This window comes from Salvelinus sp. IW2-2015, linkage group LG37 (assembly GCF_002910315.2).
Source record: "Salvelinus sp. IW2-2015 linkage group LG37, ASM291031v2, whole genome shotgun sequence".
NCBI lineage: Eukaryota > Metazoa > Chordata > Actinopteri > Salmoniformes > Salmonidae > Salvelinus > Salvelinus sp. IW2-2015.
Genome location: NC_036876.1, coordinates 16869002 through 16887778, shown reverse-complemented (window position 1 = coordinate 16887778; position 18777 = coordinate 16869002). Strand labels below are relative to the sequence as shown.

Genomic DNA, 18777 nt, shown 5'->3' with positions numbered 1-18777 from the left:
TGCTATGCGGAACAGCACCCCCTATAGTTGCAAGAATGTTTTTAATATTTCAATTTTGTTTTTTTGACTTGCGCTCTGCCTTTTCAATGGAATGTGGGAGGAGTGCCGCTAGCGGCACCCGTGGCCTCAAAGGTTAAAGCATTGTTCCAATTAGGTCGCCTAGCAGCACGAGCTCTGAAGAAGATGGGGCAATCAGTTACATTGGTGTCAGAGCACAGCTGGGCGAGCAGGGGCAAGGCGGTGAGAGACTTGTTTTAGAGAGGTGATTTTTAAAAGTAGAATTCAAATGTTGGGAACGAACTGGATAGTAAAACAGAACTCTCAGGCAATCTTTGCAGTAGATTCAAACGCCCCATTGGCCATTCTATCTTGTCTGAAATCTTGTAGTTAGGTGAAATTGTCAGCATTTTTGGTGGTCTTCTAGCCGATTCAGAACGCTAAAAATCTGGTTGCAGAGTGTGCTAAGCAGTGAAACAAAAAACTTAGGAGAGGCTTACTATATTAAATGCATGAAACCAAGCTATTACGGTTACAGAAGTCATCAAAGAGAGCGCCTGGGGAATAGAGTGGAGCTAGGTACTGCAGGGCCTGGATTCACTCTACATCACCAGAGGAACAGAAGGAGGAGTAGGATAAGGGTTACGGCTAAAAGCTATGAGAATTGGTCGTCTAGACGTTAGAACAGAGAGTAAGGGTTTCTGGGGCGAAAATAGCTTCAAGAAATAATGTACAAACAAAGGTATGGTAGTGTGATACAGTGGAGGTAACCTAGTATTGAGTGATGATGAGAGAGATATTGTCTCTAGAAACATCATTGAAACCAGGTATGTCATCGCATATTGGGTGTGAACTGAAAATTGGATATGTTAGTGAGCAGGGCTAGAGGCTCTACAGTGAAATAAGCAATAAAACTAACCAGAACAGCAATGACAAGCATATTACATTAAGGAAGGCATGCTTATCGAGTGATCATAAGGGTCGTGAGTAGAGTTGTTGGGTCACGGCATCAGACAGCTGGCGGGTAGCTGGCTATGGTAGCAAGATAACATAGGATGGAGTCTATTTTTGTCACCTCGTGCGTTCCGTCGGTAGATTAGTGGGATCCGTGTGGTAGAGGGGATCGATCCAATTGGAAAATAGGTATAGTGACCCAGGAAAAAAATTGTCCGATATACTTATTCAGATAGCAGCAGATAAGACAGCTATGATTAGCAGATGGGTTCGGAAACATCGCAACGAAAAGCCTGTTGAAACCACCTTGGACAATTACGTTGGAGACCAGTCGTGATGGATCGCGCGGGACTCCGTGTCGGCAATAAAGGTCCAGTCCAATTGGCAAAAGAGTATTGTAATCCAAGAATTCGCTGGTGACCTCTTCGGCTAGCCGGCAGATGGCTAGCTCGAGGCTAGCTCAAGGCTAACTGGTGCTTGCTTCGGACAGAGGTGTTAGCCAGTATTAGCCACTCGTTGCAGCTAGCTAGCTGCGATGATCCGGTGTAATTGTCCGAGCTTGCGTCAGGATCCGGTGATGTAGTAAGAGAAAAGCATCCTATATGCTCTGGGTTGATATCGCGCCTGCAGACTGGCGGTATTGGCCCGAGCTGAAGCTGGCTGGTGTCCGAGTTAAGGGTGAGACTATATAAGGTAACCTTCATGGAAGGCGCTCTGGATATTGCCTCTTGGAAGACCAAGAGTATAAATGTCCATATTGGCAAATACCTGTCAAGGCATTTAAAGCAAGGCAGTCAATTCTTTGGTGGAAATCTCACCCCAGGTTCTTACACAAGACATTATACATACCCTGCTGGTCATGACTTACTTAAGAGAAGATAAACATAATCATTTACTTGTCCTGTAGGCAAAACAGGTGTTTCACTGACCCGCTATTTTTGTAATGTGTGGAGGGGAAGGAATAAGGGGCGTGACGCGCTTCTCGACTGATAAGCTTTTCAAGGGAGTTGTGTGGTGTGTGTGCATGTGTGTATGCGTCAGGATCTATCAGGCCCCGGTTGACTCTAATAAAAGTACTTGAAGTACAGATTATAGTACACCCCACTTCTCCCACCCCCTCTAGTGCAGCACCTCAGATGGCCTCCGGATTCTGTTCGCTGAGCTATGTTATAATTATCTTGCCTGCCAAGTGATATATTATCATCAGGGGCCGGCAACTGTCCTGAGTAAGTATAAAATGTCCAGCGTTTCATTGTTCACAGCTTAATCAGGTCAAATCCGTGGCATGTTCAATTACAGTGATTTTGCAAAGGTACTGGTTAGTGTCCGTTGGCGACAACAAATCTTGTCACACAGTCAGACTTCTTGTATCCTTTCGTCGTTGCGGGAGGAAGCGGCAATTAGGTTCAGATCTGGAGTGCACTGTCAGCGGACCTTGGGTAACTCAGTAATGCGTTGTGTTTTTAACACCGGCCAATGTTGTGCCAGATTAGGTCCTCAGTCTCTCTGACTCCACTGTAACAGAGAGCACTTTAAAAGCCTGGTAAACGTACATGACCTGGCAGCCAATGGAAGCAAGGCAGTCAATCCTTTGGTGGATCTCACCCCAGGTTCTTACCAGACATTTATAATACCCTGCTGGTCATGACTTACTTTAAGAGAAGATAAACATAATCATTTACCTGTCCTGTAGGCACCAAAACACGTACATGACCTGGCAGCCAATGGAACGAAGCCACGCAGCAATGTGGCGTCAATATATACTATATAGTTTCAATGTTTCTTCTTTTTATCATTTATTACCAAATAATTTTTCAGGTTTATTTTTCAATAGATTAGCAATTATAAAATGATGAACTGATAGATACTAATTTTTATTATTAATTGTCTTGGTTGTAGACATGCATGTTAAATAACTCTAATTTGGCTCCCTGACAAATGTGTGTGTACTCAGCCGTGTGAAGTGAGTCGTAGGTAATTACTTCAACTTTAGAGACATACACACAGTCCCCATGGAGAGATCTATCCCCTGAGACCTCTCTGTATCTATTTGTCCCTAGTTCAGGATATAGCTTCAACTGCTTTATCAAGGCTACATCTGTCATGCCAGTGTTCTCAGAGCCTGGAATAGACCCCAACTTCACCACAATATCTACAACCTCCCACGCATGGTTAAGACTTTTGAAGAAATGTTGAACAAAGATTAAACAGAGGTTGGCACTTGAACAGAGGTTACAATGGTTACCAACATACACTACCGTTCAAAAGTTTGGGGTCACACCAGTCTTAACGTCAACAGTGAAGAGGCGACTCCGGGATGCTGACCGTCTAGGCACAGTTGCAAAGAAAAAGCCTTATCTCAGACTGGCCAATAAAAATACAAGATTAAGACGGGCAAAAGAACACAGACACACAGACAGACACTGGACAGAGGAACGCTGCCTAGAATGTCAGCATCCCGGAGTCGCCTCTCCACTGTTGAGGTTGAGGCTGATGTTTTGCGGGTACTATTTAATGAAGCTGACAGTTGAGGACTTCTGAGGCATCTGTTTCTCAAACTAGACAGTCTAATGTACTTGTCCTCTTGCTCAGTTGTGGCCTCCCACTCCTCTTTCTATTCTGGTTAGAGGCAGTTTGCGCTGTTCTGTGAAGGGAGTAGTACACAGCAAGGTACGAGATCTTCAGTTTCTTGGCAAATTCTCGCATGGAATAGCCTTCATTTCGCAGAACAAGAATAGACTGACGAGTTTCAGAAGAAAGGTCTTTGTTTCTGGCCATTTTGAGCATGTAATCGAACCCACAAATGCTGATGCTCCAGATACTCAACTAGTCTAAAATAGGCCAGTTTTATTGCTTCTTCATCAGAACAACAGCTTTCAGCTTTGTTAACATAATTGCAAAAGGGTTTTCGAATGATCAATTAGCCTTTTAAAATTATAAACTTTGATTAGTTAACACAACGTGACATTGGAACACAGGAGTGATGGTTCCTGATAGTGGGCCTCTGTACACCTATGTAGATATTCCATTAAAAATCAGCAATTTCCAGCAACAATAGTCATTTACAACATTAACAATGTCTACACTGTATTTCTGATCATTTTTATGTTATTTTAATGGACAAAAAAAAAGCTTTTTTCTAAGTGACCCCAAACTTTTGAACGGTAGTATATGATTTACCATGGTTTTATGTTGTTTTTTTTTACCGTTTTGCAACAATTATATCCCACCTCAGTCATCAACCATAAAATGATTTGTTGCTTCCAATATTCCATTATTGAAAAGAAAATGTACCTAAAAAGGGGCAGAAATGGTATTATAGCGAATGGTGATGCAGGGAAGCAAATCTGGGTCTCTGGCATGAAAGGCAAAAATCCTATGCATCATGTCAATAGGATTATCCCACTTAGTGGGAATTGTAACACGGTTCATATGGAGAGGGTCACTACACTACCCCGTCCAAACAGAAGCCACGTCCCTGTGCTTTGACTATCCTCAGCCCCCTCACACATCTGGGCCGTGCATTCAGATGACACCGTAGCCACCATCCCACTTCTGACACCAATTTGTTTGTCCCCGGACAGCGGCGTGGCAGGGAAGCAATCCCATGACTCCGGCGTGAAAGGCAAACACCCTACACATCGCGCCCATATTGTTAATCCACTTCGTGGGAATTGTACCTTGGCTCTTATACCGAGGACCGTTACAATATGATCAGGCACGTGAATATATTGGAATGGATTCATCGGGGTAGGCAAAGCTGTAGAAAGTGGGTCAGAGGTAAGCTGAAGTGATTCTCCTCTTTACCTCTCTTCTGTCTACTTCTCTTTATCCTTCGCTCTCTTCTTTCTTTTGGAGGTGGGATTGTGTCTGGTGATTGATTGTTTTCCGGGCACAACTGTGCGAGCTCAGACAAGACGCTTATGCCTCCTCTCTGTGAGCTCTTTCCCTTGGTTTATAGCTTTATCCTTCATCTATCTGTGTGTGGCGTGCATGTGTAGCGTGTGTGTCTGTGCTTGCTTGCCTGCATATATGTGTGTGCACATCTTACCTTCTCTATCCAGTTGGCAATTGCATTCCTTTAGGAGCCTTTAGCACTATCATCTGGGAAATTAACTCATCTATGATAACAATCCATATAACGTTGTCTTTATGGCACCGTTGCCAATCAGAATGGCACACGGTGGATTTAAGTCATTATTTAAAGTAGAGGTAGGTGTTTAAATGAAAAGTCACCCCGTCAGGTGTCAGCATACATAAAGCCAAACACTGATTGAAATGGTATATTACAACATGCAGGGGACGTGGCCCACTGTACTCTGACACGTTCAACCTCTGCAACCTACTTGACAAGGTATTGAAAATCATTCTCAAGTTTTTGCGTTTCACTCATGGATGAGGTCTATTGTACTATTGCTAAATAAGTTGTGTATGTTTTCCATTCAAGTTCATCAGAATATACGGCCCGGCGTGCGTTGAGAATTCAGGCCTTGCCATTTCTCAGTTAATAATTAACGCAAATTCCTTCCATCCCTCAGTTACTGTTTTACTCGTCCATCCCATTCCCCAATTTTTTTTACAATCACAAAAAATGTATTCAGGTCTGTTTTCCAGTGAGGATGAATAACGATTGTGACGATTGCTCGACACTAATAGTAATACAGGCTTTAAGCGTTGTTTCGTTAGGCTTGACTAGTTTTTGTAATTATGTTTTTCCACTAACCTCGCCATTACCATTTATTGCTCGAAATGGGGAATTCTAATTATCGAAGTATAAAATGCATTCTCTGGCAATATGTATAACATATATTTAAGACTAGGATCCATTGTTCTATTTTTGTATACAGTTTGTGTATTGACATGGATGATCTCATTATCCTTCCGAACCATTTTCAAACATCCTATATGCATTCAGCAACAGTATGTGCCAAACATGCAGGCCATTGACACGTTCCTATCCTTGAATAAACTCCAGACCACATAATCAAACACAATTGTTAAAGAACATTTAGGCCAGGATTCAATACAATCGTGGTTATAGGCATTGCAGTTTTTGAAGGAAATCTTTCCGCGTTCACAAAGTTCCTGAGAATGTCCTTTAAAAGCTGCAATGCCTATAACTCGCAATCGGATTGAATGGCGGTTCAAAATGAAAATATCTCCCAGTGTTTAATATTGTTTATGTTATGTAGAAGCACATGCAGAGGAGAGGGCTGCCTGTGTGTCTGCACACTCTACACTCAGGGTCTAAGTAGTGACAGAAAGGCCATAGTGTGCTTATATGATGTGAACTCTGTGTCCTGTGTGACTTGGCCTTTGAAGGAGCGAGAGGAGAGGAGAGCAGAGGATAGGATAGGATGGAGAAGTACTGCAAGTTCTCATCACCTCATCAAGTCCTCTCTGAGGTCTCTTGGAAAATACATGTTATCTCAATGAGAAAAACCTGTATAAATAAAGATAAAACACTTTTTTTAAACTCTGACTACTTCTGAATAGTGGATGGGTGGAAAGAGAGCTTAGGACTCCATCTGCATCGATTTTTCAAAAGAGGTAAACATTGTCTGTGTGTGAATGCGTACTGTAAAATCATCTTATAGGGCTATTGTCCACCTACACGTGTATAGTCTTTGTCCAGTTTGTAGCCGGAAGGACAGAATGTTCAACAAGTTATGTTACTCTGACAATCCTTGTCATCAGGTTATTTTTTACTACTGGGTACAGAATGTACATAAAGGGGAAAAAATAAGATTAAAAAGTTGATTGTCAAGATAGGTCAATAACCCACAGCCACTGAGTGTCCAAAACATTAAGAACACCTGCTCTTTCCATGACAGACTGACCAGGTGAATCCAGATGAAGGCTTTTATCCCTTATTGATGTCACCAGTTGAATCCACTTCAATCAGTGTAGATGACGGTTGAGGAGACAGGTTAAAAAACTTTTTTTAAGCCTCGAGACAATTGTGTATGTGTGCGATTTAGAGGGTGAATGGGCAAGACGAAATATTTAAGTGCCTTTGATTGGGGTATGGTAGTAGGTGCCAGGTGCACCGGTTTGTGTCAAGAACTGCAACGCTGCTGGGTTCTTCGCGCTCATGCTCAACAGTTTCCTATGTGTAGCAAGAATGGTCCACCACCAAAAAAGATATCCAGCCGGTATGAATACATTTCAGATGTAGGCCTTTGAAACTTTTTACTCTTTCTTGTATTGAATATATAACCATGTCCTCGAATTTTGTCCCTCAAAAACTAAAATATCTTGTCTGTACGTGGTTGATACAGATTGTACTAAATCATTTTTTGACACAGATCTCCATAGCTTTTTATCATATCAATTATCAGCAGTCATTTTAAATTAGTATAATTATGACTTCTTCACTCAGCGGGTCCTTTCTTAGGATGTACTTATTTTTAAAACCTTAGCCGAACACATTCTCCCTTTGCGAAAAAACATTTTCCTAGTTCTGTTACCAAACCACCCAAAATGTTCTTAGTGCTTCACAGTAACTTGTATTTAGTCATTATTTCAAATGGGGGTATCTTCAAAACAGCAATGTAAGAAAAATGTCACAGTCACATGATACGTTTATCTCGCAGACACTAATTATGGCAATTTAACGAGTCACAATCAGGAGATTTGTTTAATCTTGCCCGCATCTCGTAACACAATCTCACTGGAGCCTGTTTTGGGTTGCGGGGTGTTGGGGTTTAATGAAACGCAGCGTGAAGTCACCGAAAAGCAGAACAGACTGATTAGAGGGCTTACACAAACACACTAAATGGCTATAAACTGTGATTAACACGTAATTGTCCTACTGTAGATGGAGACAGAGTTTTCACTGTGATATAGAGGGAGACAAGGGTTCAATTAGGATTTTGGGGGAGATGTCGGAGAAAGCTCGACAATAGGAAGACTGTTGTATTGAAAATTTGCCAGGCTTGCAACGGCAATTTTGACATGAAAACACTGGTGGCGCAAACTCAATCAAAAAATGCTAATATGCATCGAAACCACTTCACACACAAATGTTATAACATTCGTTTATGATCAGTTTACTTGCCATAGTCAAATTCAGCATAGGTCTAAAATATTGCTACATTGTTAGAGTATTGCCAGCAGCATACTACCCTGCATACCACTGCTGGCTTGCTTCTGAAGCTAAGCAGGGTTGTTCCTGGTCAGTCCCTGGATGGGAGACCAGGTGCTGCTGGAAGTGGTGTTGGAGGGCCAGTAGGAGGCACTCTTTCCTCTGGTCTAAACAAAGATCCCAATGCCCCAGGGCAGTGATTGGGGACACTGCTCTGTGTAGGGTGCCATCTTTCGGATGGGACGTTAAACGGGTGTCCTGACTCTCTGAGGTCATTAAAGATCCCATGGCACTTATCGTAAGAGTAGGGGTGTTAACCCCGGTGTCCTGGCTAAATTCCCAATCTGGCCCTCAACCATCACGGTCACCTAATAATCCCCAGTTTACAATTGGCTCATTCATCCCCCTCCTCTCCCCTGTAACTATTCCCCAGGTCGTTGCTGCAAATGAGAACGTGTTCTCAGTCAACTTACCTGGTAAAATAACGGTTAAATAAAAAATAAAAAAATTGGGACACAGCCAAAGCACGTTCTGAGTGTGTCTGCCTACCTGTTACCAAGATGCTCTGGTTAAGATTTACAGTTTATCAAATTACTCCCTCGGTTCATCTAGTTCAGAGTTACAGTTACATGGGTATAACAGTCTAACATCAAACATTAACAACAAGCCAGTTCGTATACTGTACACTAGCTACCTCAAAACATATGTTAGTCACTCCTTCCATCCACTACCAACCACAGTTGAATCTTTATTTCCAGCTTGCTTTATTTTAACAGATGCCTTATTTCAATGTTCAGTGGCTGATGAGCGCCGATGGTTTGCTAGGAGATAGACAACATGATTCATGATAACTTTTCAGCTATCTAGAAGACATGATAAGCAATGAAGTTGACACATATCAGTGCAATTAAAGTTCCCAAAGAAAAGATGTCATCTTATCTTTGGCCAATGACCATGAACCTTGTTGGATGGGCACTTTCAATGTAACTCTATGGCAGCACCCAAGGGGGCAGAAGCTGCCTGGCCCTCAGTGGGCTCTCTCATTAGGTGCTGCCGTGTTGTGAGTGACATCACCTTGAGTCAGTCATGCGCAACCAGAGAAGATCAACGACGCCTACAATCTGTGCTTTCTCTGGCTGCCCATCCGCCACTGAGCGAGGCCAAAACAGCTGCATTCTGGAGCTGCCTTACTCAAAGAAAATTTGCCAAAACAGTAATACGGGACGAGAAGTCAAGTATGCTGCTTTATTAACTCAAGCAATGATTTTGTTTACACTGTTTGCTAACTGATATGATATAATATTATGACAACGAATGAACGTCAGAATTACATGCATAACATTACATGCCATCTGCTGGACAGTAGTGGGGCTGGGTCCCACTTACCCTGAATGACTCCTCGCCGCTGCAGGTTTGTGTAGTTTACAGAACTTTATTTATTGGTATTTATTTTGAAATTTCATGGTTAAGTGGTAATTGCATGACAATCATCTAATTACCAGTTGATTTTGCGGGGATTCATTCAAATGAGCACCACTACCATTTGGTACCATGGTAACCAATTGTGGTAATTATTTGAAGCAAGTAAAATAAAGCACAATAACTTACTTATTATGACTAGATAATGTCATTGTACATACCTGGGAAATACAAGCTGAGACGTTATAATTAAAAAGTAAACAAACAAAGAAAAAGTTAGATTTTATTCACAGTTACGTTTCAACTATATTTTTATGAATACCTTTGTTTGAAAATCAGAATAAATAAATCTGACACCAAGGTCCTGACTCCAACCAGTAATGAGTGGCATTAAGATCTGTGAGACCCCGCCTTCCTTCTCATCTTAATCATCCGAGGCCACTCCAGCCTGGCAGTCCCCTCTCCTCCTGTGGTCAATTAGACCGGCCATCACTGACAGCATCTATAGGAGGTCACATGACCCCCTTGGTCTGAGCCATCAACCTTGCCATCTGATTGGCCGCCCTCCTCCCCCTGGCCGTCAAAGCGAGGGGCGGGGTCACACAGCAAGTAGGGGGAAGTGGGCATGTGGCATCCCGACCTCTTCCCGGAGGTCTCGCTAACGATGACAGGGGCCTTCCTACGAGGCTCATTAAGGATATAATTTAGTTTGAGTTGCTTAAAAGCACATAAAGAGTCGCCATGATGGGTGTGTGATGAGCCAAAGCTGCAGCCTGCAGCCGGAACCACTTCCGCAGATGGATTATGGACAATTTACAGCATGTGAACTCGAGCATCTCCTTGGCTTCGCAACTCAATCCTTCCTCCACACCAACTACACATTTGTTTTGGGGAAAAATGTCATAGTGCTTATAGAACTATACTATATATGGGTCTTTCTATAAACTAGTGTACCAGTGAGGATTTCCTATTGTTAACTTGTTACAATTGTTGGTAAGTCATTGATAATAATCTGCCATGTCATTTAGGGTGAGATCAAAATGTACACAATAGGAAAATGGGAGAGGATCATGCTTTTTCAATTTCAGTCAGGGAGGGTTTAGTATTTTTTGAATTTTGTCCAGGGGAGGGTCATGTAATTTGTAATCTATTAAATGTCATATTCAAATCAAATCAAATTGTATTTGTCACATGCGCGGAATACAACAGGTGTAGACCTTACAGTGAAACACATATTTACAAGCCCTTAATTAACAAACAATTCAGTTTGAAGAAAATACCTTTAAAAAGTAAGAGATAAATATAACAAATAATTAAAGAGCAGCAGTAAAATAACAATAGCGGCTCTATATACAAGGGGTACTGGTACAGAGTCAATGTGCGGGGGCATCGGTGTCGAGGTAATTGAGGTAATATGTACATTTAGGTAGAGTTATTAATGTGACTATGCATAGATAATAACAGAGAGTAGCAGCAGCATAGGGGAAGGGGCAATGCAAATAGTCTGGGTAGCCAATTGATTAGATGTTCAGGAGTCCTCTGCTCTCATCCTTCTAGACCTATCGGCTGCCTTTGATACTGTGAACCATCAGATCCTCCTCTCCACCCTCTCCGAGCTGGGCATCTCCGGCGCGGCCCACGCTTGGATTGCGTCCTACCTGACAGGTCGCTCCTACCAGGTGGCGTGGCGAGAATCTGTCTCCGCACCACGTGCTCTCACCACTGGTGTCCCCCAGGGCTCTGTTCTAGGCCCTCTCCTATTCTCGCTATACACCAACTTGGCTCTGTCATATCCTCACATGGTCTCTCCTATCATTGCTATGCAGACGACACACAATTAATCTTCTCCTTTCCCCCCTCTGATAACCAGGTGGCGAATCGCATCTCTGCATGTCTGGCAGACATATCAGTGTGGATGACGGATCACCACCTCAAGCTGAACCTCGGCAAGACGGAGCTGCTCTTCCTCCCGGGGAAGGACTGCCCGTTCCATGATCTCGCCATCACGGTTGACAACTCCATTGTGTCCTCCTCCCAGAGTGCTAAGAACCTTGGCGTGATCCTGGACAACACCCTGTCGTTCTCAACTAACATCAAGGCGGTGACCCGTTCCTGTAGGTTCATGCTCTACAACATTCGCAGAGTACGACCCTGCCTCACGCAGGAAGCGGCGCAGGTCCTAATCCAGGCACTTGTCATCTCCCGTCTGGATTACTGCAATTCGCTGTTGGCTGGGCTCCCTGCCTGTGCCATTAAACCCCTACAACTCATCCAGAACGCCGCAGCCCGTCTGGTGTTCAACRTTCCCAAGTTCTCTCACGTCACCCCGCTCCTCCGCTCTCTCCACTGGCTTCCAGTTGAAGCTCGCATCCGCTACAAGACCATGGTGCTTGCCTACGGAGCTGTGAGGGGAACGGCACCTCCGTACCTTCAGGCTCTGATCAGGCCCTACACCCAAACAAGGGCACTGCGTTCATCCACCTCTGGCCTGCTCGCCTCCCTACCTCTGAGGAAGTACAGTTCCCGCTCAGCCCAGTCAAAACTGTTCGCTGCTCTGGCACCCCAATGGTGGAACAAACTCCCTCACGACGCCAGGTCAGCGGAGTCAATCACCACCTTCCGGAGACACCTGAAACCCCACCTCTTTAAGGAATACCTAGGATAAAGTAATCCTTCTAACCCCCCCCCCCCCTTAAAAGAGTTAGATGCACTATTGTAAAGTGGTTGTTCCACTGGATATCATAAGATGAATGCACCAATTTGTAAGTCGCTCTGGATAAGAGCGTCTGCTAAATGACTTAAATGTAATGTAAATGGAGTCTTATGGCTTGGGGATAGAAGCTGTTTAGAAGCGTCTTGGACCTAGACTTGGAGCTCCGGCACCGCTTGCCATGCGGCAGCAGAGAGAACAGTCTATGACTATGGTGGCAGGAGTCTTTGACAATGTTTAGGGCCTTCCTCTGACACTGCCTGGTATAGAGGGCCTGGATGGCAGGAAGCTTGGCCCCAGTGATGTACTGGGCCGTACGCACTACACTCTGTAGTGCCTTGCAGTTGGAAGCTGAGCAGTTGCCATACCAGGCAGTGATGCAACCCGTCAGGATGCTCTCGATGGTGCAGCTGTAGATCCTTTTGAGGATCTGAGGACACATGCCACATCTTTTCAGTCTCCTGAGGGGGTATAGGTTTTGTCGTTCCCTCTTCATGACTGTCTTGGTGCGCTTGGACCATGTTAGTTTGTTGATGATGTGGACGCCAAGGAACTTGAAGCTCTCAACGGGCTCCACTACAGCCCCGTCGATGAGAATGGGGGCATGCTTGTTCATCCTTTTCGTATAGTCCACAATCATCTCCTTTGTGTTGATCACATTGAGGGAGAGGTTGTTGTCTTTGCACCACATGGTCAGGTCTCTGACCTCCTCCCTATAGGCTGTCTCATTGTTGTCGGTGATCAGGCCTACCACTGTTCTGTCATCGTCAAACTTAATGACGTTGTTGGAGTCGTGCCTGGCTTTGCAGTCATGAGTGAACAAGGAGTACAGGAGGGGACTGAGCACGCACCCCTGAGGGAACCCCGTGTTGAGGATCAGCGTGGCGGATGTGTTGTTACCTACCCTTACCACCTTGGGGCGGCCCGTCAGGAAGTCCAGGATCAAGTTGCAAAGGGAGGTGTTTAGTCCCAGGGTATCTTAGCTTAGTGATGAGCTTTGAGGGCACTATGGTGTTGAACGCTGAGCTGTAGTCAATGAATAGCATTCTCACATAATTGTTCATTTGCATCATCTGTGGATCTGTTGGGGCTGTATGTCAATTGGAGTGGGTCTAGGTTTTCTGGGATAAGGGTGTTGATGTGAGCCTTGACCAGCCTTTCAAAGCATTTCATGGCTACAGACGTGAGTGGTACGGGTCGGTAGTCATTTAGGCAGGTTGCCTTAGTGTTCTTGGCACAGGGACAATTGTGGTCTACTTGAAACATGTTGGTATTACAGACTCAGACAGGGAAAGGTTGAAAACTTCAGTAAAGACACTTGCCAGTTTTTCAGCGCATGCTCGGAGTACACATCCGGGTAATCCATCTGGCCCTGCGGCCTTGTGAATATTGACCTGTTTAAAGGTCTTAGTCACATCGGCTATGGAGAGCGTGATCAGACGGTCTTCCAGAACAGCTGATGCTCTCATGCCTTTCTTATACGCTTCCGGGTTAGAGTCCCACTCCTTGAAAGTGACAGCTCTACCCTTTAGATCAGTGCGAATGTTGACTGGAATCCATGGCTTCTGGTTGGGGTATGAACATATAGTCACTGTGGGGACGAAGTCATTGATGCACTTATTGATGAAGCCAGCGACTGATGTGGTGTACTCCTCAATTCCATTGGAAGAATCCCGGAACATATTCCAGTCTGTGCTAGCAAAACAGTCCTGTAGTTTAGCATCTGCTTTGACTGACCACATTTTTATTTGCTCAGCGTTTGAGAATATGTTGCTTATTATAGTATCTCATCTGTGCCCGATGATGCCCCTCATCCCTGAGTCTCTGCAGGGTGGACAATATCAATTCAGCCTAGTGTGGTCTCAATAAAATCATCCATAGCCTATACTATTGGCTATAGGCCTAGGCGATACGAAGAGCATGCTCAGAGAGGACTTGGCAAAGTTATATTTCTAAGAAAATGTATTTATTTCCTGAGTTTTTTTGCTGCTGGGATGGTGTATATAAAACTAGCCTACACTGATTTGCACACTGCAATGAATAGGCGTTCCCAATCATGAGCCCCGGCCTGCCCTGCTCTTGCTGATATAAACCCTTTTGTACTGCGTACCCAATGACTGTGCTGTGTATGGTGTAACTTCAAGAGGCGAGTCAATTGTCCAGAAAATGCTGTATCTGTGTGTGCGGAATACGCCTACTGATGTCCTGTTCAGCTTGACAGGGAGAGCATGAAGATGTGAAGGAGGATCAGAAGTAAGCTTGCTACAGCTTTGATTTGTTTTAATAAAAAACAATATGTTTCGTTGCCCATAATGACGCTATTTGTCAGAGTTATTGACTTCACAATAAGCCATATTTGAGTAATTTACATAGTGGCAAGAAAAATATGTGAACCCTTTGGAAATACCTGGATTTCTGCATAAATTGGTCACACAATTTGATCTGATCTTCAATTAGGTCACAACAGTAGACAAATAGGGTCTGCTTAAACTAATAACACACAATTATACATTTTCATGTCTTTATTGAACACAGCGTGTAAACATTCACAGTGCAGGGTGGGAAAAGTATGTGAACCCTTGGATTTAATAACTGGTTGATCCTTCTTTGGCAGCAATAACCTCAACCAAACGTTTTCTGTAGTTGCGGATCAGACCTGTACAAAGGTTAGGAGGAATTTTGGACCATTCCTCTTTACAAAACTGTTTCAGGTAATAGAAGAATGTAACTAGCTACATAAGCATGATTGAATATAACACCATAAAGGTTATGAAATTAGTAATGTTACCTCGCATGTCCGCGGTTATAAGGAATATACACAAATATATTATGCTCCATACACACAGTGAGCTACAGTAGGAACGGTATAACACGACATACAGAAACTATTATAACGTAATTAGGCACTTACTTTGATAGAAACACAGTCTGGATTTGAACATGGGTGACTGTAGTGACGCCTCTAGCACTGAGATGCTGTTCCTTACAGCTGCGCAACTTGGGAGTCATAAGGCCAGGGTAGCTTCAAAATACAACACATGCTAATACTTCTCTGATGCAATTAACATTGTTTTCCAGAGCTAATAGAATAATATAGCTAGCTACCTAAGCATTGAGTATAACACTATAACGGTTATGAAATTAGTAACGTCACCTCGCGTGTCCTCGGTTATAAGGAATGTACACAAAAATATTATGCTACAGTAGAAACGACATAACAGATATGCACACCTTGGTAGACAAAGAAATTCCTGACCTGCCACTCCAAAAGCTCTTGTTCGGCCTCAGATCAAGCTAGACACCCCATTCCACCTTCCACTGCCTGTTGACATCTAGTGGAAGGCGTATGAAGTGCATACATATCGATAAATATAAGGCAATTGAATAGGCAGGCCCTGAAACAGAGCCTCGTTTTCAGATTTTTCACTTCCTGCATGTAAGTTTGCTGCAAAATGAGTTCTGTTTTTCTCACAGACATAATTCAAACAGTTTTAGAAACTTCTGAGTGTTTTCTATCCAATTGTAATAATAATATGCATATTTTATGATCTAGAAAAGAGTACGAGGCCGTTTCATTTGGGCACGATTTTTTCCAAAGTGAAAACAGCGCCCCCCTATTGACAAGAAGTTTTAATGGCGTCAGACCGAGGCTCTGCATCTGTCCTCGTGCTCCTAGACCTTAGTGCTGCTTTTGATACCATCAATCACCACATTCTTTTGGAGAGATTGGAAACTCAAATTGGTCTACACGGACAAGTTCTGACCTGGTTTAGATCTTATCTGTTGGAAAGATATCAATTTGTCTCTGTGAATGGTTTGTCCTCTGACAAATCAACTGTACATTTCGGTGTTCCTCAAGGTTCCGTTATAGGACCGCTATTGTTTTCACTATATATTTAAACTCTTGGGGATGTCATTCGAAAACATAATGTTAACTTTCACTGCTATGCGGATGACACACAGCTGTACATTTCAATGAAACATGGTGAAGCCCCAAAATTGCCCTCGCTAGAAGCCTGTGTTTCAGACATAAGGAAGTGGATGGCTGCAAACTTTCTACTTTTAAACTCGGACAAAACAGAGATGCTTGTTCTAGGTCCCAAGAAACAAAGAGATCTTCTGTTGAATCTGACAAGTAATCTTGATGGTTGTACAGTCGTCTCAACTAAAACTGTGACGGACCTCGGAGTTACTCTGGACCCTGATCTCTCTTTTCACGAACATATCAAGACTGTTTCAAGGACAGCTTTTTCCATCTACGTAACATTGCAAAAATCAGAAACTTTCTGTCCAAAAATGATACAGATAATTTAATCCATGGTTTTGTTACTTCTAGGTTAGACTACTGCAATGCTCTACTTTCTGGCTACCCGGATAACGCACTAAATATATTTCAGTTAGTGCTAAATACGGCTACTGGAATCCTGACAAGAAACAAAAAAATGTATCATATTACTCCAGTGCTAGCCTCCCTACACTGGCTTCCTGTTAAGGCAAGGGCTTATTTCAAGGTTTTACTGCTAACCTAAAAAGCATTACATGGGCTTGCTCCTACCTATCTTTCCGATTTGGTCCTGCCGTACATACCTACACGTACGCTACGGTCACAAGACGCAGGCCACCTACAGTGGGGCAAAAAAGTATTTAGTCAGCCACCAATTGTGCAAGTTCTCCCACTTAAAAAGATGAGAGAGGCCTGTAATTTTCATCATAGGTACACTTCAACTATGACAGACAAGATGAGCATTTGTTTTCCAGAAAATCACATTGTAGGATTTTTAATGAATTTATTTGCAAATTATGGTGGAAAATAAGTATTTGGTCAATAACAAAAATTTATCTCAATACTTTGTTATATACCCTTTGTTGGCAATGACAGAGGTCAAACGTTTTCTGTAGGTGCCGACCGCGCTGCTCGAGTCCAAGGGCAGAGAGGTCCTGTCCTCCATGTTTGCCTTCACGCCCACCGCCACTCTAGTGTCCTACCTGGCAAAGAAAAACAAGAACGTGCTACTTTTGAGCACGCTGCACACAGAGGGCGACATTAGCGATCACCGCGACAGGAAGCAGTCCGTCATCCTAGACTAGAACTGCTACAAGGGCGGCGTGGACAACCTAGACAAGGTGGTCGGCACCTACAGCTGCAGACGGATGACTGCCCACTGGCCCCTGGTCGTCTTCCACAACATCCTCGACGTGTCCTCCTTCAACGCCTTTGTCATATGGCGAGAGATCAAGCCTGACTGGATGCCTCGGAAGCGGAACAAGCACAGGGTGTTCCTCGAGCAGCTGGGAAAGGCACTTGTGATGCCGCTGATCCAAAGAAGGCAGCATCTCCCCCGCACCGAAACGGCGTTAGCACTTGTCAAAGTCCTACAGAGTGCTACGGCGGCTCGTGATCAACAGCGCGAGGAGCCCGCCGCTGGCACGGACGCTGCCCCGCTCGCTGCCACGGCCACCGGGGCAAGTAAGAAGAAGAGGTGTCAGCTCTAACCACCCAAGAAGGACTCAAAGACACACACGGTGTGCTGCAGGTGTAAGAAATACATCTGCAAAGGCTGTTCACACGCATACTGTCACACTTGCGCACATTGGGCCTTTAGCCAGGATGGGACAGGGTGACCCGGAGGACGCGGGGACTAGACACAATACGAGGACGACGGGAGGATTAAGTCTGTACTGAAGACTCATCTCTTCAGTAGGTCATATGATTGAGTGTAGTCTGGCCCAGGAGTGTGAAGGTGAACGGAAAGGCTCTGGAGCAACGAACCGCCCTTGCTGTCTCTGCCTGGCCGGTTCCCCTCTCTCCACTGGGATTCTCTGCCTCTAACCCTATTACAGGGGCTGAGTCACTGGCTTACTGGTGTTCTTCCATGCCATCCCTAGGAGGAGTGAGTCACTTGAGTGGGTTGAGTCGCTGACGTGGTCTTCCTGTCTGGGTTGGCGCCCCCCCCCCCCTTGGGTTGTGACGTGGCGGAGATCTTTGTGGGCTATACTCGGCCTTGTCTCAGGATGGTAAGTTGGTGGTTGAAGATAATCCCTCAAGTGGTGTGGGGGCTGTGCTTTTGCAAAGTGGGTGGGGTTATATCCTGCCTGTTTGGCCCTGTCCGGGGGTATCATCGGATGGGACCACAGTGTCTCCTGACCGCTCCTGTCTCAGCCTCCAGTATTTATGCTGCAGTAGTTTATGTGTTGGGTGGCTAGGGTCAGTCTGTTATATCTGGAGTATTTCTTCTGTCTTTTCCGGTGTCCTGTGTGAATTTAAGTATGCTCTCTCTTTCTCCTTTCTTTCTTTCTTTCTTTCTTTCTTTCTCTCTCTCGGAGGACCTGAGCCCTAGGACCATGCCTCAGGACTAACTGGCATGATGATTCCTTGCTGTCCCCAGTCCACCTGGCCGTGCTGCTGCTCCAGTTTCAACTGTTCGGCCTGCGGCTATGGAACCCTGACCTGTCACCGGACGTGCTACCTGTCCCAGGCCTGCTGTTTTCAACTCTCTAAAGACAGCAGGGGCGGTAGAGATACTCTCTATGAAAAGCCAACTGACATTTACTCCTGAGGTGCTGACTTGTTGCACCCTCGACAACTACTGTGATTATTATTATTTGACCA

The 18777-nt window shown here is 44.3% G+C and overlaps 1 protein-coding gene and 1 pseudogene across 1 annotated transcript; both read left to right on the top strand.

The window, feature by feature from the left end:
- Positions 1–17789, top strand: part of LOC139023826 (piggyBac transposable element-derived protein 4-like) — a 350862-nt pseudogene extending 333073 nt beyond the window's left edge.
- On the top strand, positions 9030–12160 carry LOC139023827 (uncharacterized). Its single transcript, XM_070437791.1, has 3 exons — positions 9030–9085; positions 10998–11136; positions 11328–12160. The coding sequence occupies exons 1-3, from the start codon at positions 9030–9032 to the stop codon at positions 12120–12122; spliced, it is 990 nt and encodes a 329-aa protein (XP_070293892.1). The 3' UTR covers positions 12123–12160.
- Positions 17790–18777: the final 988 nt, after the last annotated feature.